Consider the following 21,249-nt stretch of genomic DNA (forward strand, 5'->3'; position numbering starts at 1 on the left):
TCGGTGTCATATTTAACTTCTTAAGAAACTGCCAACTTGTTTTCCAAAGAACTTCTATCATCTTACAGCAGTGTATTAGAGCTCCAGTTTCGCCATATCCTTGCGGGCACTCGGAATGATGGCCTTTCAAATTTCATCCTTTCTAATAGGTGCGCAGTGGCATGTCATTGCGGTTTTAATTTGCATTTCTCTAGTGACTAATGATGTGCCTGAACAACTTTTCATATGCTTATCTGCCACCCCCTATCTTCTTTGCTGAAGTGTCTATTCAAATCTTTTGCCCATTTTCTTCTTTCTTTTGCTGAGTTATGAGAATTTCTTCTATGCATTCGGGACACAAGTCCTTTATCAGATATGTGCTTTGTAAAGATTTTTCCAGAGTCCTATAAGCTCTGGCTGCCTTAGTCGCCCCGGACTCTCAGCTGTATTTCAACTCAAGGAGTCCACTGGGCTCCCTTCTCCCTCCTGGGCCGAGGCCTGGAAACTCTCTCGAGGCAGGAAGCTGTGGTAATCTCCGGGCTTGCCTTACTTCCTTCTCGTCTTTCAAAAATCACTACCCTCCATTGCCTGATGGCTAGGATCTTGAAAAGCTTTGGTTCATATCTTTTGTCTGGTTTTCACTTTTTTTGTTTGTGATTTTGTTTGTTCTTTCAGGCAGGAGGTCAACCCTGTCCCTGTTACTCGATCTTTAGTGGGGACGGTTAGGCACCCTCTGTGCCAAGCACTGCGCTACACAATTTGTATGTGTTACCGCATTGAACAGCAAGCCCACGAAACAGGTGTTACCAGCATTTGACAGATGAAGAACTGAAGCCCAAAGATTCAGTAGCCGGCCTGAGGCTGCGCTGACACTCCACCCCGCCCTCTCCAGCCCAGCCCACGGCACTCAGAAGAGGGGCCGAGGGAGTAAGGGGCAAGAAAAGGTCCAGGGGCTCCAAACTGAACGTTTTCACATTTGGGGGTGACGGTTCGCTGGCGGGAACACAGCCCTGGCTTGGCTACAGGTCTGCTCGGAGGCCACGCCCACCCCTGCCCCCAGCAGAGATGTGCCTAGGGGTCCTGGCTATGGAGGCGCCCTCGCAGAAAGTGTGTGTGTGCCAGGGCCTCTGCCCCACAGTATTACCCGGGAGCTTAGGGAACTGGGTGAGTTTCTGAAAGGTCATTAATAGTTAATAGATTGAGGTGGGGATTCTTTTTTGTTTGTTTGTTTGTTTGTTTGTTTACTTCTGGCACTTTTTAAAGTAGGACTTACTTTTTAAAGCAGTTTTAGGTTCAAAGCAAAATCGAATGGAAGGTAAAGAGATTTTCCACATGCCTGCTATCCCCATATCCCCTATCAGAGTGGCACATTTGTGAGAAATGACCCCACATGGACACATTATAATCACCCCAAGTCCACAGTTTACATGAGGGCTCTCTCGGTGGTGTACATTCCATGGGTTTGGACAAACGTATAATGACATGCGTCCACCACTAGTGTCATACAGAGTCGTCGCACTGTCCTAGACGTCCTCTGTGCCCTGCATATTCATCTCTCCCTCCCCCTAACCCTTGCCCACCACTGATCTTTTTACTGTCTCCATAGTGTTGCCTTTTCCAGGACGTCACACAGCTGGAATCATACAGAATGCAGCCTTTTCAGATTGGCTTCATTCACTTAGTACCATGCATTTAAGCTTCCTCCATGTCTTTTCATGGCTTTATAGTTCATTTCTTTCTAGCAATGAATAATATTCCATCGTCGGGATGGACCACAGTTTATTTATCCATTCACCTGCTAAAGGACATCTCGGTCGCTTCCAGATTTTGGCGATTATGAGTAAAACTGCTATAAATATCCGTGTGCAGGATTGTGTGGATGTAAGTTTCAGTTCATTTGGGTAAGTACCAAGGAGCGTGACTGCTGGATCATATGGTAAGCGTATGTTTAGTTTTGGGGTTGTTGTTTTTTTTTGCATATTTGGTTTTGTAAGAAACTGCCAAACTGCCTTCCAAAGCGGTTGTACAGGATTCTTTTAAAAATGACATTCCCACAGGAAAGGGCAAGGACAGGGCCAGCTTCCTGTTTTAAAAGATGTACAACAGGAGCCCGCGAGCCACCGGGTGGTGCAAGCACTTCACTCACCTCCTGTGGCTTGTGGTTTCCCGCCAGGTGAGGCTTGTAATATACATCTCTCCTGTGTCAAAAACGAAGCTTGCTGAGGGCACGGGGCTGGGAGGGGCTGGGAGTGTATTCGAGTGTCCCCACAGAGGGTGAGCAAAGTGCCTCACACACAGCAGGTGCCAAATGAGCACTGAAAGAATGCACTGAAAAGCCAGAGCTGGGGCAGGGGACGGCGTTTTAGGTTCAGGAAAAGGTAAGAGAAGGCGCAGAGACAGGAAGGCCAGAGGCATGTGCACGACTGGGATGAGTCATGTGACAGCCCTGAGCCAGCTGGGCTGCAGGAGGAGGGACTGGATGCAAGGAAACTCCCGAGGGGGCCCCTGGGACCCAGGAGCGGGTGGGAAGTGACCACGTGACCCAGGGAGGGAGTGTGGCGCTGGAGAGGAAGGACAGAGGAGAGACACTGGGCTTAAAAGGGGTGGCCGAGTGTCCAAGAGGGCCATGGCTTCCTGCAGAGGGGCTCCAGGACTGTCACTAAGCGATGAGGCCCAGACCTGTGGTGACACTCCCACGCACAACTTCCTGAAGATGGGGAGCCTACGTTAACACTGTACTTGCCCCTCCCAGGCTGACTGGCTCTCATCAGGGAGACTACAGTTGGGCGGGCCAGGGCCTGGGGCAGTTGTCCAGAGCGTTACCCACAGTCTTCCATGTGAGAGAAGAAAAGCTGGGTACCAACGACAAAGGCTACAATTACCGTGATTAATGTCATGTCCTTAGGAGGCCAAAGCAATATAACAAGCCTTCCTAAAAGCTTTTCAATTCTCCACGACTAAACGGAAAGCTTTCCTCCGGAGGGAACTTGACATTGTATTATTACTGTTGTCATCGTCACCGCGGTTGTTGTTTCAATGCCGTATTAACTGCATTGGTGAAATGTCACTCAGGCTGGCCTCTCTGTGCACAGCAGTGGTTTTCAGACTGCTTGAAGGGGGGAGAAACTTTTCTCAAAAGAAAAGTATCGGTGGAACCTCAAATATATATAACAGACAAAAGGCTAACTAACCACTGTGGTTGATAACTGAGGTGGGACTGGGCCCACTCTGCCTCCCGGAATCCCCAGCCCCCTGCAGCAGTTCCAGGAACATTATTTGAGGACCGAGGACATCACCCAACTGATCAAATGCAGACACCACCCAGCCTGGCTCGGGCAAGCACTCCCTGTGAAATAAGTTATCCCAAATTGGTATTAAATTATCTTCTGCACACTCAAAGCCAAAAGACAAAGTTAGTTTAGGGTCATGGCACCCTCCCCACTCCCTTGCAAAGGCAGGATTTACAAACAAGGAGGCCAGAAAAGCCAGAATTCCTGCCTCCTGCCCAGGGTCAGCGGGCTGAGGACCCCGGAGCCCTCCTTAACTGAATGCACAGCCAACCTGGGTGATGACCCAGCAGCTCTTTTGTTCTTGCGATAAGGTTTGAAGTATAAAGGCTCCATCAGGCTAGCCAATGAGTGTGGCTCTGAATCCCCAGCTCACACCTGGGCCTTACCTGGGTGACTGCTCCTGTGTGAGGAAAGGAGCCCCCCTGAAGCTGCCCTCTCCCCTCACTGGACATGGGGGTGCCCTCTTTAGCTCTGCCTGGTTGCTGCACATCAATCACATAGGCTCACACAGCCATGAACCACCTACTGTGCTGAAAGGGGGTTGAGGCAAGGGTCAGGGCATCCAGTCAAGGTTTGGGGTGGGTTGGGAGGGGGCAGCTCTGCCTGGAGCCTGTCTGAATCAATTATTCCAGACACAAGCTGAGCAAGGCTTTCTCTCAGCTGAAGATTGCAGCCTGTGGACCTGGGCGGCTCTGGGTGTCAACAGGTTCTGGAAGATGGACCGAGTGTTGGGGGCAGAGCTAGACCAGTGATCCCAGGGACAGCCTTCCTCCTGGCCACACTAAAGCTCACGAAAAAGCCCAGGAGGCAGTGGGTGCTGGGCTCCGGCCTCCCATGAAGATGGCCACTTCTCAAGCCTGGTTGTGGGAATCAGTGTAGTGCCCACCACAACCTCCAGGGACCAGGTACTGGTTCCAGTTTGGGGGCGGAGCCAAAGCACCTCAGGTGATGCTAAGGTGTGGCCAAGGTTGAGAATCATGGATGCAGATAATGCAACAAACCACATCCTACCTGGCACCCTCGGCCTCCCTGTCTCCCAAGCACCCTGTGGTACCCAAGTCAAGGCGTGGATTCTCACCAAGCCACAAAGGAAGTATTCAGGGCCATTCTGGGCTATGGGGTCATTGCACCAGGCTACTTTCTTCATTCTGAAAGCTGCGCCAAACCAACTATGGCTTCACTTCACTGCAGTGGGAAAGGAAATTTCTAGCACGATTTCCCAATCACCATAAGCTAGAGCTCGCCTCGCCAGACTGCCCACAGACTAACTGCTGCCCAGGGCACTCCCATTCTCTGGCCTGAATCACTCCCTGCCCTCCACTCTCCAAAGGAAGAAAGAGTTCAAAGTCCCCCCAAGCAAGCCCTGCACCCCGCCCCTCACTCCTGCAGCCTCTGGGCTCAGCCACTCTGTCCTTCCCTTACTTCCAGCCTCTCCATTCTGAGGTCAGTATTAGCTTTCTCAGCTCTAACAGGAAACAGGAATGGCCAACCTGCATAGGAGATGTGCCGCCACGTCAGGGATCAAACACAAAGGTGGGATGCCACCTGTCACTGACCCACTGGCAAAGATGGCAAACAATGATAATAGTGTCAGTGAGGGTGCAGAGAAAAGGGCATTCTCATACACTGTTAGTAGAAGCATAAATGTGGCACAACGTAACAAAAGCCTCAAGAAACCTTCACACCATGTGATGCAGTAATTTAAGATATTTACCGTTATCTTCCATAAAGCCCCGCAAATTAGCGAATACTGAACCATTGCTCCTAAAGGAAATACAGGGCTAGGTTCCCTCGAGCTTCTGGTGACAGCATTTTCATCAACTGCTCAATACATAACTTTGTTTCATCCGAGTTTCTGTTTAAAGACAGTACTTAGTACGTATGGTTGACTCATTAACACTGATCTCACGTCAACAGCAGTCTGACTCACGTCTGAACCAAGCTTATCTCACACACATATTTCTCCAGGAGACACATCGCAGCCTTCTCACGTTCAGGAACAACAGGCAGCACTTCGCACTGCACTTGGGGGGCTGTTTAAAACAGAGAAATCACCAACAAAGAGCACAAACATGTGCAAAACCACCATGACACTCAACAGACCATGAAAGGACACTTGTGAATAGAACAAGAGCTGAGACAAGCAGGCAGGGCGTCACTCCCCCGCCCTCCAGACCGCAGCTGGGAACACGTGTGGGGCGACTCAGATTTTACCGTGCTCTGTGCATGTCCCCAAATGGTCGCCAGAGAGCTATGAGTATTGATTTTGGGGTTACAAATACATTTTAGCAAGTTGGCCAATTCACAAACACGGAATCTGTGAGTAGTAAGAATCAACTGTATGTGAATACCAGATGAATCCATTCGTATTACCTTTTAGGACAAGCAAACTGAAAAAAGATGAAAAAAATCAGAACAGCGGTTGCCTGGGGGGAGCCACTGACTGAGAAGAGGCCTGAAGGGAACATTCTGGGGTTGGACTATTCTGTATCTTGACAGGAGGGGGAGTCACAAGGGTGCACGCATTTGTCAAAACTCATAGAAAACTATATATGTCACTGTATGTAAATGTGACTTTTCAAAAACACAGCCACAAATTCCTTGACACTCCTTCCACGGAGAAGTGAGGGTCCACAGCCCCTCCCCTTAATGGGGGAGGGCTCGTGACGGTCAGAGGAGGACGAGCAACTGACAGGCACTGGGCCTGCGCACGAGTATCCAGTGCAGGGATGAAAACCCCACACAGGGTACAGCTGGGCTGGGGCCCTGCCTGTTTACTCAGCACGGGCTGCTTTCTTCCCACCCCCCTCACCCTGTGCTTCCTTCACTCTCTGGATGTAAATTTGGGCAGAGCTGCCTCTGCCCACACCCTCATGCCCACTGTCAGGCACAGGTAACCTGGGGAGGTGGCAGCCACAGGTGGGCTATGCACAGAGGAGGCACTGCCAGCTCTAAAGCTGACCTCCCTGGAGGGCCAACAAAGGACTTCTGTCTAAGCCCGGCCACCTGAGAGGAGAGCCTCTGCTGCTTCAGAACAGGCCCCAGACAATCGGGTCTTTGGAAGCTGCCTGGAAAGCCACCCCGACTTGGCCACCGTCCCCGAGGCCCAGGCAAGGCCTCCAGAGCCTGGCTAGAGGTTTGGGGTGCGGGCAACCTGTCAGCTGGGGCCCCACAGAAACCAAATCCCAAAGGGCCCCCTCCCACCTCGCTTGACAGGAAACAGCATTTTTCACTTCTCTAACGACAGCAAGGGGCTGGGCGGTCTCTCTGGATGCTCTCTGCCTGTGCTTGCCAAACAGAGTGTGTTTCTAAGGTTCTGGAAAACTGGCTCAACTACATTACCACCTGCTGTGCCGTGCCCCCGTGCAGACACCAGCTTAGGACCCCAGTACCTCCTGTCTCTGAGCACACACGACCCTCAGTGGGCTCATGGGTGGGGGAGGGAGGCAGTAATCGTGAAATCAGTGTCCCTTGGACAAATGACAATCTTTTCGTTTAAGCACCTGTGGATTTGAACAAATCAATTGAGCCTGCCTTTCGGATGGGGCAAGGTAAAGACGCTTTGATATTTTTGAGAAAATAAGCATGGGAAGTGCTGGTACAGTAAGCAGTCGCCATGTGCCACAGCCTGTCTAACAGAAAAATAACACAAGCCATCTGTGATTTTGCATTTTTAAGTAGCCATGCTTAAAAAGTAAAAACAGGTGAAACTAATTTTAATAGTTTACTTAGCCCAACATATCCAAAGTATTCTCACTTAGACATGTAATCAACATAAAAATATTAATGAGTTATTTACACTTTTTGTCCAATCCAAGTCTTCAAAAATCCAGAGCCTATTTCACACTGTGAACCATTGCAATTCTGACCGGCCGCCTTTTGAAGCACTGAGCATGGTCTGTGGCTAGTGGCGCCCGTACTGGACAGCACAGGTACATACTAATTAATTCAGCCCTCACAACCATACCCACATTTTCCTAATGGGGAAACTGAGGAACAAGAACACTGAGCAGTCTGCCCAGGGCAGACTCTGCCATGGATAGATCCAGAGCCTCCTCAAATTCTGATGTTCGTGTAATATACGAATGGCCTCTCAAATAAAAATATGTGTGCCGGCCAGCACATCTCCCTGCTCCCACCCCAGACTCCGCAGGACTTAGGTGAGCTGGGCCCTGAGCTCTGCACAGTTTCCACCCAGATGGTCCATGGCCCCTCCAGTCATCAGTTGTCCACATGAGAACTCAGTAGAGTCACTCCTGGTCAGGCTGAGGGGTGAAGACAGCACATGAAGGTGGGGGGTACGCCCACCACAGCAGGAAAACCCCCACTCAAAGCAATGGCACTCATCAGGGGTCAGGGAATGTCCTCTTCCCGCCACTGGTCTCACGTTCACTCGCCGTTCAACAAGGACTTACTGAGCATCTGCTGTGGCCGGGCCCTGCCCTGGGCCCTGAGGATGCAGCAGTGAACAGAGCAGACACCCACGCCCATGGAACACACATTCCAGCAGGGGGAGCTAGGCAACAGGTCTGTGCACAAAGGAAGCCCCACTGATCCTAATTCAGCCTCTTGTATACAGCAGGTGCTCCATAATGGCTGCTGAGGGAATAGGTGATCTGGGCTTGGAACTGGATGTGATGCTGGACAGAGGTGAGCGAAAGGTCTGGAGAGGGGCTGATGGGAGGGGCAGGTGAGAGTCCTGAGGACCCAGCAGCGAAGTCAGTGACCCACTTGGGGCTCACGCCCGCAACCCCCATTTCATGACTCCCAGAGCTCCCAGAGCCAAGCCAGACAGGAAACAGGTCACATGCAGCTTACATGCTGTCTGACTGAAATTCCCTTCTCCTCAAAATGTGGTCATGTGTCAAGTCTGCCCAGCAGACAGGACATCTGCACGTTTACAGACTTTGGTGGTTCAGCACCTCCCATGTTCAGCTTCCACCCCGAGTCTGGCCCACCTGCCACCAGACATGTCACCCAAGTCCTCGCCCAGTAAGCTCATCCTTCAACTCTGACAGGTTGTCAGGGTCTGACAAATATATCAGCACAGGGCGTCTCAGCCACCCCTGGGCACAAGTCATGGAGAAACCGCATGTGTGGCGAACACTGCGCTATGTTTCAGCCCACGACTGCTGAGCAAACTGTGGCACTGTGACCAAAACATTTCAATTTCTCATTCTGATTGCATAACATTATAAATACACACCACGATTCATTCATTCAACAAATACTTCATGAGTAACTTCTATAGACCAGGCCCTGTGTTTTATATTTCAAATCTTATCACTAATTCCGTGTTTGGTTTTATTTCCTCATTTTCCTTATTTCTCAAGTGCCGCTGTATCATACAGTTTAAATTTCTTTCCTAAAAGAACATAGTTTTGATTTCACGAGCCGGGCCAACGATGACTGAGCGTTACTGGTGGGAGAAGGGCACTTATCAGTCACCCTGCTTGGGACACCATGGCCTCACGGAGCGAGCTGTGGGCCAGTTCAAAGATGTGCCTGCCATCTCTCCCCACTCGCCTGCTGCCCAGGGTGTGTCCATTTACACACGGGTTTTTAACGCCCTCGCCACCCCAGGCTTCTCCTCTCTCTTGCTGGCTACTCGTCCAAGTTCAACTGACACACATGTACCCCACACAGTGTCTGAAGCTGATCCTGCCTCTAACCTCGGTCACTCAGAGCCAGGAGCCTGCTCCCAGCCTACAGTCCTGAATCCCGCAGCTTGGGAAAGGAGACAGGCTAAGGATGAGCTCAGGACATCCACTCTCCATAAGGTGAGGAAACGGAGGATAGAACAGAGATGCCAGGTGCCCAAGCTGGCACAGCCAAAGTGGCACAGGCAGGCCTGCAACTTGCTCTCTCGGCTGTCAGCACCTTCAAGGTAAAGATAGCTCTGTCAGCAAATCCCTGGAGCCCAGCCCTGGCCGCTGTCAGCTGAGCTGCCTGAAATCCATCTCTTTCTAAATCCAATACCCTCTGTATCATCAGGAAGCAATGTGAACTATGGCGGGGAGAGGGGGACAGAACAGGCGACATTTCAACAGATACAAAACCTCCACCCCTTCCCCTGGGCGAGCCCCAGACCATCACGTGACCAAACAGGGCCACAACTTGGTTCCACCCGCTGAAAGGAAACCATAAACTCAGCTGACAGGAGGCTAGGAAGAACAGGGAAGCTGCTGTTGTGGTCAGAAGGGCTTCAGGCAGCAAAAGATAAACCTGCTCCTGTCGTATCATGCTGAAACGACCGTCACATGCGCCTAGCCCAGAGCCTGCACTATAAGAGGGGTGACTTGTCCATTTGCTCCAAAAATTATCTGGGTCTCTATACCTCTTGGGAGCAGCTGCAGGGCAGACCGTTAAACTCAAGTCCTCTTCTTTTGAATGACAGACAGTATCATGGCAGGCTTCCAGAACTTTCTATAGGTTACAAATATATGTGTGCAGGGAGGAAGATAGAGGCCCCTGATATGCTCCCAACAGACTTCCAGTAACCGGGAGTGACCAGCCCTCACTCTCCTAAGACGCGCAGAGACAAGTCACAGAACAAGGAGGATGAGGAAGGAACTTGGCCAAGTCTAAACTCATGTCCCTCAAAACTTAAAAATAAAACCTGGCCATGGATTCTAAAGTATTCCCTTTGGAACACTCAAGCAGAAAGTCTCCAGCCCTCCAGCATGCCCCTGAGATTCTGTGTCCAGCTGGTTTCCCTGGGAGGGGACAAATGAAAAACAAAACCTGGAGTAGATATAAATATTTGCTGGCAAGTACTACCCTGCTGTTGACGCGCCTTGGAAATTTCAGAGGCCTGTTTTGTTTTAGGTAAGGTTTCTGTTCAGTTTGCCAGATGGGCTCTAAGCATAGTTTCATCCAATGTTTGGTTTCAACCATCTCTGCACTCAGCCTGGGGTTGACACTGACCCTTAGACCAAGGCTTCCTAGCTGCTCCCAAGAAAAGTGGGGGCTGGCACTCCCCTATCCTTGCCCACAACACTTGGGGGTGTCACAGGAGCACCCCAAGAGCATAACCCCCTTGCCCTAACCCACACTCTTCAGAGGAACGTGAGAAGTCAGGGGCCTGAGGAGCTGTGGACAGTCAAGGCCACTGCACAGCCATGTATGTGCCTTTGAGCCTTCTTGGTTCCACCCCTGGCCTGAAGAGGAACCCGGGTGCCATCCTGGCAGCAAGAGAGGGATCCAGCTCCTCCAGCCAGCTGGGGCACCCTCTGCTTTTTCCATTGTTCCACCAGAGAAAGGGGGAGCCTTCACCGCAGACATACTCGTGGCCACAGCGCCCCCTGTAGTTCCCTTTGTCAGAAGTCACCCTCCCAGGAGCTGAGAGGCTGCCCAGCATAGGGGTCAAGTTCTCAGACTCAGCAGCCACACTCCGCAAAGTTCCTTAATAAATGTATTAGTTGGGTTATTTAACCTGTGCGTTATCTCAGTTTCCCCATCTACAAAATGGGGATTATGAAATAGGGTTGCTGGGAGGATTCAACAAGTTAATGCATGTGAGATGATTTGAAAAGTTCCTGGCATGGAACAAGACCTCAACAAATTTCACAAAACCATCTCGGAGCCATAACCCCAGCTAACAACCTAAGTTCTCCTTCCCCCTTCACACTCTGACTGAAGTCCCTCCATTCCCTCAGCAGACATCCACCGAGCCCCCACTATGCAGGGCTGACAGTGCCCAGGCCACCGTCCTGCATGTAATGACCCAGCCTGAGACGCAGCACCACTGAGGATATCACAGGAGTCCACGGAGAAGGCCTGGGACAGGCCAGCAAAAACAAGGTCACCAATCAAAGGCCCCATGACCAGCGCTCCCTGCCGTCTCCCACCCTGAGGACCCCAAGTTTAGCTATAAAGTGTTTCAAAGGCCTCTGGAGTGGGGGAGCACTGTAATTTAATGGCTCCCCATATTTGATTGTTTCCTAAAGTACATCTTTAGTCCTTTCTAGTCTCACTTTCATCAGACACTCAGTGCAAACTGGCCTGCAGCTCAGAAAATGCTTCTACATGTGGCCAAAGAGCTAAGAACCACAGCACAGGACACATCCTGCATCACAATGGGCTCTGGCCGTGACTTTGCACTGGAGACATTCTGCAGAAAATCTTACCACTGATTGTTCCAAGGGTCGCAGGTATGTCAGTGATTCATGGTTCTTGTCTTAATTGTATGTATTTTCCAGAATTTCTAAAGCATAAACCATTACCACTTACAATTTAAAATGCAACTGTAACTTAAAAAAAAAAAAAAAGTTGTTTTTCAATTCGGGTCTGGAAGGAGGCTGAGATGCTAAGCCATTCCGCTCCCTGCCTTTCCAGGCTCTCGCCATGGCTGACAACGCTGCTGCCCAGGTCCTTGTCACTTGATCAGCTAAAGTAAAGGCTCTCAGCTGCACCCCAAGCCACAGCCACGGAACTTTGAGCCGAGAAGCACCCAGCTCAGCACAGAGAAAGAGCAGCTTGCCCAATGTCACACCTGGGGCTGTGAACAGCTGCTTTCTTCGCTCCCAAATGCATGCCTTGCTTCCACAGTGCCTTCTCTTATGTGGGCGTCATAAATCAACAGATATAAAGAAACACAACTTAAAAAAAAAAAAAAACCAATCTGGCAAGAACGGCCATGTCAAAAAGTTGGTTTCATGCTCTAGATTAATGGAAAGAGCAGAAGGACTGAATGGCTAAGACGTTCTTTCCTGGCCCCACAGGAGCACAGCAGAAACATACCATCCCGAGGGAAGACCTCAGAGACAGCCTGATGGGAGCAGCAGCTGCCGTGGGAACCTGATGTCAGGACACTGCACAGCTATACTGGAAACCTGCTGCCCGAGGGGGGACGGGGGCGGGCAGTACCGTGCTGGCCAGAAGGACGTTGGCCAGGGAAAGACAAGGGCAAGAACCCAGTGGTGGGAAGGAAGCCCACAAGCTCAGGGACCACCAATGAGGCTGGCATGATGGGAGCCAGTGAGCACGGGGGCTGGGGCACAGCGCGAGAGCGGCCTGCAGGACGGGGTAAGAGGGATGGGGTGTCACTGCCGAGTGCAGTGGCCTGAGCCTGAGCCTCTAGCGTCCTTCCCCGCAGCACTGAGCCCGGTGCTGGGGGCACAGGGCCCTGACTCGTGCATCCATCAGTGAGCAGACGAACCACTCTGAACAAGGTATGGGGGCTTGCTCATCGTCCCCCCGGGAACCTCTGAAGAGCAGTCTTGCGGTGATAGCTCACAGGTAGGCGTGGGGCTAAAGGGTGTGATACAAAGTCCATCCCTTTGGAGAGCACGGAGAACCAAAATGGTGTCCAAGCCCTGACCACAGACCTGGGAGCAGCCACCATTACAGAGCGAACTGGACAGCCCAGCGGACAGCACTGGAGCTGGCCACACTGAGGTCACCCACTCCTTGCTGTTGCAGCCCAAGCTGCACGCTGACCACCCACCCCCAAACCTGCCATGTTTTTAAATGTGTTTAATGTTTTAGAAGTTAATTCAAATCACACGGTAGCTCAAAAGTTCATGTGTGCAGTTAGAAGTCACAACAGTGGTTACCCTTGGAGGGTGGCAGTGATTGTCCGGGGGCAGTGAGGGGCTTCTTGGTTGCTGTCATGTTGTCTCGATCTGGGCACCGGCTGCAGGGGTGTGTTCACTTTGTGAATGTGTACAACGTGTGTATTTTGCACATCCATAAAAAGTTAAAAAGCATATGCCCTCCTGATTTTGAGGGCAAGATTACCCAATTCCTAACGGGCCAGGTGTCCCCAGATCTCAGGGTGTGTACCTACAGGGCCAGACAAGCAGAGAGCTGGAGTCTTGTGTGCCTTCACAAACATTACCTGGGGGATCAGAAATTCACTTTCATGGCAATGGAAGCCTGGATTCAGGAGGTCCAAATCGGGGCACAATGCAGGTGACTTCCCAGGTCATCACACCTGCCAGGTGGCTGATGATCTCCCGCCATCTTCTTCTACTTCAGTACAAGGTGTGGGTTTACTGAAATGCTTGATATTTGGGGGCACCAGGGGCCTCTGGGGAGCACACAGGTCCCCGTCCAGAAATTCTGGAGGGGCCACCCTATTACAGGATTGGCCCACGTCGTTTCCTTCTATGTGAAAAATACTCTGACTTTTTCATTCAAGGCTGGATTTAAGCCCCATATTCAAGCATCTGTTGCTAATAAAATGAGATAAAAAGTGCTTAAAAGTTCATGAAGACGTTGGGCAGCTCAGTGTTTCAGAGACTGTCCGATGATAAGGAGGGGGTAAGACCTTTCCATGTTCCTGCCTTGGGTTGGACTGCGTATTTAGCCTCCTGCATTGCTAGAACAGTCAAGTGTGACAGGCTCCCTGCCCCTGGCAGGGGCGGGGCTGTTCCCAGGAGGAGTCACACCAGTTTTCAGGCTCCCAGGCTAAGGCGGGTGGCAGCTGCAGTTTTCTAAGCTTAAATACTGCAGCAGGTTGTCCTCTAAAACAGGGAAATGAAAAACAAACCAGCCTCTCACTCTCTACATGCCAGCAAGGCGGGGACCCACCTATCCCCTCACCTGGTGAAGGAGACCCTGGAACCAACTTCCAACCTCTCCCTCCACCTGCTGGTGCCTGACAGAGCCTGGCAGGGCCTTCTCCCCTCCAGGACACAGTGTGGTTCTCTCCGGGGTGCTGTTAGCAGTGACTGAGCCCCCAGACTCGCCCACAGCACGGAAGGAAGGTGCAGGGGCTACAGGTCCAGGGTCCTGAACATGGTGGGGAAAGGTCCAGGAGGCGCAGGGGACCACTGACACCCCCACAGCAGCTGGGTGGCGATAGAAATAAGGAGGGACAGACAGAGGGCACCCAACTCGGACCTGAGAGACCACCTACTCCTACTGTGCAAGCATCAGCGCCCCAACAGGTGTGCCAACACCATCACTTACACCTGTGTGTTCCTGAGCACGTCCCAGACTCCGTTTCTCAATGCAAACAGAGAACAATGGTGTCTGGCTATAAAGGTGAAATAACCACAGTGCCGTGCCATGCAGGGTGTCATGCGTGGTTTCAGCTCCCGCTCCCCACATAAGAACACAGGACATGGTGAGGCCAAAAAGGAACACCCATGGAGCCATAGATAGGGGAGTCACACCACTATACTCTCGCTGGCGGCTGTGTTGGAGACACAGGAAGCAGGAGCCACACTATCCGCAACCTGCCGTCCACTTCTCTCTGCCAACCAACCATCACTTGCTAACTGCAATCCGCGCTTGCAGGCTCAGCCACCATCTTCTTGCCAGCCCCCATTTACTGCTAGCGTAGACACGGCAGTTATATTAGTGGCCAATGGCTCACTGGTTACAGCTGACGGCCAACTAGCCACAGCTGATGGCCATCCGATCACAGTTTATGGCCATTTACTACCTGAGCCAGAACCTTTCCACGTGAGGCCGAGAGCCTGGAAGCTGCAGTCCTGGCTCTGTCCCCACACCAGAAAGCACTTTTTTAAAGCCTGGTGCGTCACAGGCACTCAACACAGTCACCGGGATTCGAATCCCAGTGCAATGGGGTCTGATCGGCTCAACAAAGGGGGCCGTGGTGGACACTGCAATGTGCCACCCAGCTCTGCCTTCACTAAAGGACCTGTGGCCCAGCTGCTGGCGGTGCAGCCGGCAGGTGGCCCTCACCTGTCCACCAGGCTGCAAAGAGCCACCTCATTCTAGGCCACCCCCTTCCCTAGGTGGCCCACAATGATGACCTATCCATGGGCAATGTGAAAGCCAGGCCATCTCGCCTCAACTCGGGACAACTCTGAGGGGCTTTTGCAGTTCCCCAGCTCCCAGCGGGGCCAGCCAGGCTTGCAGGCCGCTTGTACTGCGGGTGGAGCTCTCCTCTGCCCACCCCACTTCCTTCCCTCCCTCCACAGGTAGGGGTCCCAAGAAGCACCTCCTAAGAAGCCCACTGCACACTAAACTGTCTCCGAGTCCGCTTCCTAGGAAACCCAGCCTGTGACAGGTGGTTTATTTGTGTCCTTCTTCCTTAGAAAGGAAGGAGAGGCCCAGTGTGCGGAAGACAAATGGGCACCGTGGAGGAAAAGGCGGGAAAGATTAAACAAAAGGCACAACGTCCTCTTCACTTCCTCTGCAGGGTAAACAGCGGTGTTAAAACAGAAGCCAAGCCACACGCACCAGCTGAGTCTTCCCAGAGCCAGGCCTGGGAAGACGGGAAACCCAACAACATCCTCCAAGCGGCAGCAAGTTTGTCCTTCCCTCTCCTCATGGACAGAAAGACACAAAGAGGCCAGAGGAGCCCCGGAGAAGGAAGAAGGGGGAAATGCCTCCCTATGGCCACACGGTACCACATCCACAGAGGCAGCCACGGAAAGTGCCAGAGTCCTCGGTGATGAGTTGATCAATAACTGGAAACCGAGGTGTCTTCAGACCTCAGTGTTCTCAAAAGCGGTGGTGGCAAGATTTACGAGCTCTTCCCACAGGGTCAAACACTCACAGGGGCACCTTTGTCCAGCCCAGGATGGGGCCGAGGTAACCAACCCAAACATCTACTTGGCTTTGCTTCTGGTGAGAATTACAGCGATTCTGAAGGCGACAGTTATATTCCCCTGATTCTCCCTGGTGAGAGCCCTGTATCAGCACATATTCTTCTATTTGGAAGTAAAGTTTCCTCACTTTTTAACAAATGTAGTGTGTTGGATAGACACAATTCAAATACCACCAGATCTAGGGAAGGAAAAGGCATCTGTGTGGGGAGCTCTCAGCCGGTCTGGCCTCCTCGTACTCCAGAGAAGGGGGAGAGGCTGGACGAGAACAGGGTTAATTCACGGTCCCATGGCTGGGCTCGGGCCAGGAACTCACTGCCCGATGCTCACAGGAGAGCCTTTCTCCACTGCCACACAGCTGGTCCCATTAGGGCTGAGGGACGCTTGGCGCAGGACAGGCCCCTGCTACACGGTGGGGTCTCTGGCACAAGCTCCAAGGAGAGCAGCTCGGCAGCAGGGAAGGGCACAAAACCCCCAGCTCCGTAATCGCAGCCCTGGGAGTTTATCCTACAGCTCTGCTCGCACCTTGCAGACAGCCCTTTCTAAAGGTCCCCCATGAGGGCTGCTGATGTGACCCGGGGCACATCCACACAGGGGTGACACTGAGCCAGCTCAACGCATGCCAATGGAGAACAACTGCCAAGACACACTGTTCGGTGGCAAAGAGCAGCTGCACAGCAGGCCACTGTCGCCACCGATGGAGACGCACATTATATTCATATGTCCATATAGACTCACCATGCTCGGGACACCCGACTAGAAATGGGGGTGGGAAGGAGACTAATTTTTCACTGTATGTGCTTTGACATCTTTTGAATTTTCTACATGTGAATATAATGCATAGTCAAAAAATAAATAAAATATGAGCAACAGCTTTACGGGTACGGGGTTTCCTTTTGGGGTGATGGAAATATTTTAGATCTAGACAGAGGTGGTGCCCGCACAACACTGTGAATGAACTAAATGCCACTGAACTGCTCCCCTTAAAATGGTTCATTTTGTTACGTGAAGTTCACCTCAATTAAAAAACAAACACAAATAATGAATGAATGAGGTTTTTAAATCTGAGTTTGGGGGGCAGCTTCGTGAGAAGCCTGGGCATGGTGGCTGAACCCTGGGGCTCAAATCGCAGCCTTACCCAGCACCAGACCTTGGATAAGTAAGCAAACTTTCTTGAGCTGCAGTTTCCTCCTCCGTGAAATGGGCAGAAAGACAAAACTGCTTCCTTGGGTTGTCGTGATGAGTAAATTACATAGTCCACAATAGTCCACGTCAAGTGTCTAGCTCGGCGCCTGGAACAGCCGAGCCCCAGGGCCTCTGTTCCTGCTGTTTGTCCTGCTGAGAGCAGCCTTTCCCCGGGAGACGCATGGTCCACTCCCTCCCCTCCTTCAAGCCTCTGCTCAGAAGCCACCTTCTCGATGGGGCCTTCCCTAACCCCCCGATTTAGAACTGGAACCCTCCATGGCAACCCATCCCGTGGCACAGTCCCCTCCTCTGTCTCCTTCTCTCCCTGGAACTGGCTTATTTTTTTCATCTCCTGTCTCCTTCTACTGCATTGTCTGCTGGGCAGGCAGAGGTTTCCATCTGCCCTGTTCACTATGTACCCCAGGGCCTTGAACAGAGCGTGGCCCGTGGCCGGCACAGGTGCTCGATGAATACGTGTGGAATGAATGAAGGGTGTTAGCTCATACGCCCACTCTGATCTCAATGTAAACTTGCCTCCCTGAGAAAATAAAACTGCTGTCCCGTTGTTTAATGAGCTTGAAGTTAAAAATTGAAAGCTTAAATTAAAAAACCCACAGTATGTCCAACTAAGCGTTATTCTCAAAGGGGGGAATTTGCAAAGGAGAAGAGACAATTCTCAGGAAGACGGTTTTATATGCTCCAAAACATAAACCAACAAATGTCACCCCGACCTCTGACTGCCCAGGGTGGTGTGAGAGCAGTGATCACGCAGCTCTCAGGAGAAGCAAGAACACAGAGCTACCAAGGGCGCCTCTGACCCCTCTGGGCACCTCAGGACAGAATCGTCCATTCAGAGAGGATGGAACTGAAAGCAGCCAGGCAGCCTCTTCCCCTCCGAGGCCTTCCTTGCCCTGCCCTCCTCCATTCGGCAGAGCTGTCATCCCAGTGGGACTGGACTTCCCAGGGCTCTCAGGCCTCATAGGGAGAAACTGTGACACCAAGAATCCAGAGTTCAAAAATGAGAAAAACAAAACAAAAAACAACCCTCAGACTCTTCTAAAAATAGGCTCTTTCTAGTTAGCTCTCCTATGAGACAGCTCCCTCGTTACTCCACAGAATATAGCTGCTTTCCCACTGCCTCCAAACTCTTGTGTGAAGAGAAAAAGCTGAAGCCAGCAGTCTCCAAGAGTTTGTGGTTTGAAAAAAGAGCATAAAACCCAATCTGCAAGTTTAAGCAAACCCAGCAAGGAGCATCCTAGTATGAGCCCCGAATACGGAGTCACCTGGCTGCTGGCTGGAACCGGGATGGGGGCTGAGTTAGCAGGCACCTACCTAGTCCACAGAGCTCCATTTTCCCGGCATGTCAGGACCACTTGGCTGGCTCTGCAAATGCTGATTGCAGGGTACCACCCCAGAGTTCCTGATGCAATAGGTCTAGGGTGGGGCCCTATAATTTGCATTTCTAACCAGTTCCCAGGCAAAGGGATGGGGCTGGTCCAGAAGACTACTACATTTTGAGAACCACTGCTCTAGAACAGTCTTCCATGCTCCTGTTACAGCTGCCTCAAATGCACACAGTACCTGTAGACAGACAGACAGACATGCGCGCATGACGGCACAGAGCCCCTGACCCACCACTGGTCCTCAAATAGCTGGACCTGTCTGGCCCAACCAACTATGGATGCACCACCACTCGGGGGTACTGGCACCTGGGAAAGCTGCTGCCATTCAAGTCCTGAACAGACCTGTCACTGTATGGGCTCTAAGGCACTCCCGAAACCCTTGAAAACCAAAGTCATAGCACTTCCCTTTTCTGAAAGCAGTCACGAGCAATCCCACCCTGCTTCACCCTTCACACATGGGTAACCCCCAGCTGCAAGATCTGCTTTCTGCCCAGGCATGCTTTCAAGTTTCTGAAGCACAAGAAACCGCTGAAAAAGGAAGCCAAATTTAATGGGGAGGGCCAGAGGGAGGGGCAGGCCACTCAAGGAGAGCTACAGCATCCCCTGTGGGGGACTCCATCACCTACTGTGGGCAACGCCACCAACAACCTCTCACTCACCAAAGTAATCAGCCTTCGGGTGAGCGTCCATCTCACGCTCCAGACGTTGGGTGAGGGCTTCTAACTTCAGTTCGGCGGCCGAGGGCCCAACCTCAGGGCCTGGGATGAGGGTCTGGCAGGGCAGCTTCACTCTGTGGGTGTTGGGGCTCTCTGGGAGCACAGGCTCCAGGCTGCCATCAGGGGACCAGCCAGGGGGACCTTCTTTACAAGATAACTCAGGCAGGGTGGACATCACTGGATGGACACGGCTGGTGGGGCTGAGCTTGGGACCAATGCCAGGGTCAGTACAGCCAGGCTTGGGACCCAGGCCAGGGGCCGCACCCAGCTGCAAACTGTCCATGCTGGCTGGTAAGGATGATGGGCCAGAACTAGAAAGGTAAGGTTTGGGGCCATCCTGGAACCAGAGTTGAGGGTCCACATTTGGTTTGGGCATTATGCCTGAAACCTCACTCCCCACCCCCGAGTTTGTTCTTGGCAGAGCTCCTTGACTGGAGCAGCTCAGGGCCAGTGGTGCTGAGAAAGAGGGGGTCCTGGGCTGAGCGGGCCCCAGGTGGGCCCCGTTCTCCAGGCCTGGGGAAGGAAGGCCAGGGCTCACCCGCTGGGAAGAGGCAGTGGTCCAAAGACCTGCTGGGTTCTCACTGCTGCGGCCACAACCACCAGCATCCTGGCCACTCTCGAATGACTTGCTGGAACTCGGGGAGAGCTGAGGCTGGTACAGGTGATGGTCCCTGGAAGGTTTGGGCAGTGGTGGATCACTTCCTGGGGGGCCAGGCCACCCACTCCCTACACCAAGCCTGATGCCGGAGGTCATTCCTGGCTCTTCACCCCACTTCGGGCTTGCCAAGGGGAGGTTGTCATAATAATCTCCATGGGTGAGGCAGGAAGGATCCTCACAGGGGCCCAGCTGGTGAAAAGAAGACATCTCAGAACCTGCCATGTTTTCCTTGGAACCACAGTTCTGGCTGCCAGGCCTCGTGCCACGGACATACTGCCTGGCCCTCTGCTCCTGGGGTAGGTACAAGGGTTGCCCAGCAGTGATGGCGGTGGGTGTCCCGGGAGCTACTGTCGAGGCAGCCAGCGGGGGCTTGGCAGCACCATCCATGGTCAGCTTGCTGCCAGCACCAACCTCCCGGTGGGCCTGTGGGCCTTGGCGGCCTCCACCATTGACGGGGCCTCGGCTCCCCCTGGGCAGCGTCTCGTCCTGCAGGAGCTGTTGCTGCTGCTGGAGGTGGATTTTGGCCATCTTGGTGGCAAACACTCTGCGTGTTTCCTCAAATTCCGGATTGTTGCCTGCACCCTTGTCCACTCGGAAGAGTCCATCCTTGGAGGCCTCATACATGTTCAGGTCCTCAATGAATTTACTGGCCTCCAAGCCCAGGTCGTCATACTTATCCATGTCGCTGAGCGGTGAGGGGGCGTAGGCCAAGGCGCAGGGTAGTGTGGATGCGTGTGTTTGGACGGGAGGAGGGGGTAATGCTGGAGGACGGGGGCTCAAGTCCAGCCCAGGACAAGTAAAGCCTTCCACCTGCCCAGCGTGAGAGTCATGACCCAGGCCTTAGAGTCTAGCCGAAGTTGAGGCCTCCAGGCCAGCTGGACCAAGTTGGCTTCCAACTCCCTTTCCCCTCGGAGGTGTCCACGTGGGGGCAGATGGTGGCGCTTCGCTGTCCCAGCTTGCTGTGCGGTTCTTTTCTTTTTCAAATCATAAAAGAAAAAAGAAAAGAAAAAAAAATCACATCCTCTTTAAGCAACCAAACTCGGAAACCCACAAGGCAGCTGCCGTTGTACGGAGTAGGGGTGAAGCCGGCTCCGCCGGAAAGTGTAGAGGCCGCCGACGCGCCCCGCCGGAGCAAAGGCGCGGCGGCCAGAGTCGCAGGCACGTCCCGGGCGTTCGGTCCCCGCTGCTTCCCCGGCGGCTGCCCCGGCGCTGTAATCCTGGCCCGCGCCAGGAGGGAGCGCGGTCTGCGGCGCACGGGCCGGCCGGGACGCGGCAGGAAGTTCTCCGCAGCCGGGGCGGACGGCCTATTGTCCGATGGCGGCGGTGGCTGGGCGCGCACGGGCCGAAGGGCGGCGGGACACGGAAGTGAGTGCGCCGACCGCCGTCCCTGCCGCTCGGTCGCTGGCCGAGCACTTCCCGGGCCTGCGAGGAGGCGGAGGCGGAGGAGGTAGCGAGGGGCGGGGGCGCGGCCGGGGGGCGGGGGCGCGGCCG

At 52.9% G+C, this 21,249-nt stretch overlaps 1 protein-coding gene across 2 annotated transcripts in view; it reads right to left on the bottom strand.

Moving 5' to 3' along the window:
* The window catches only part of LIMD1 (LIM domain containing 1), a 59,895-nt gene extending 39,260 nt beyond the window's left edge, over positions 1-20,635 (bottom strand). The window contains exon 1 of one of the 2 annotated variants that reach the window (XM_019724059.2): positions 19,044-20,635. In XM_019724059.2, the coding sequence (XP_019579618.2) occupies positions 19,044-20,439 (1,396 nt within the window). In that variant the 5' untranslated portion in view covers positions 20,440-20,635. Of the gene's footprint in view, positions 1-18,313; positions 18,363-19,043 lie in introns of those variants that run through there. The other variant, XM_074312509.1, reaches the window with a different exon arrangement.
* Positions 20,636-21,249: the final 614 nt, after the last annotated feature.

The sequence above is a fragment of the Rhinolophus sinicus genome, linkage group LG10 (genome assembly GCF_036562045.2).
Source record: "Rhinolophus sinicus isolate RSC01 linkage group LG10, ASM3656204v1, whole genome shotgun sequence".
NCBI classification, from domain to species: Eukaryota; Metazoa; Chordata; class Mammalia; order Chiroptera; family Rhinolophidae; genus Rhinolophus; species Rhinolophus sinicus.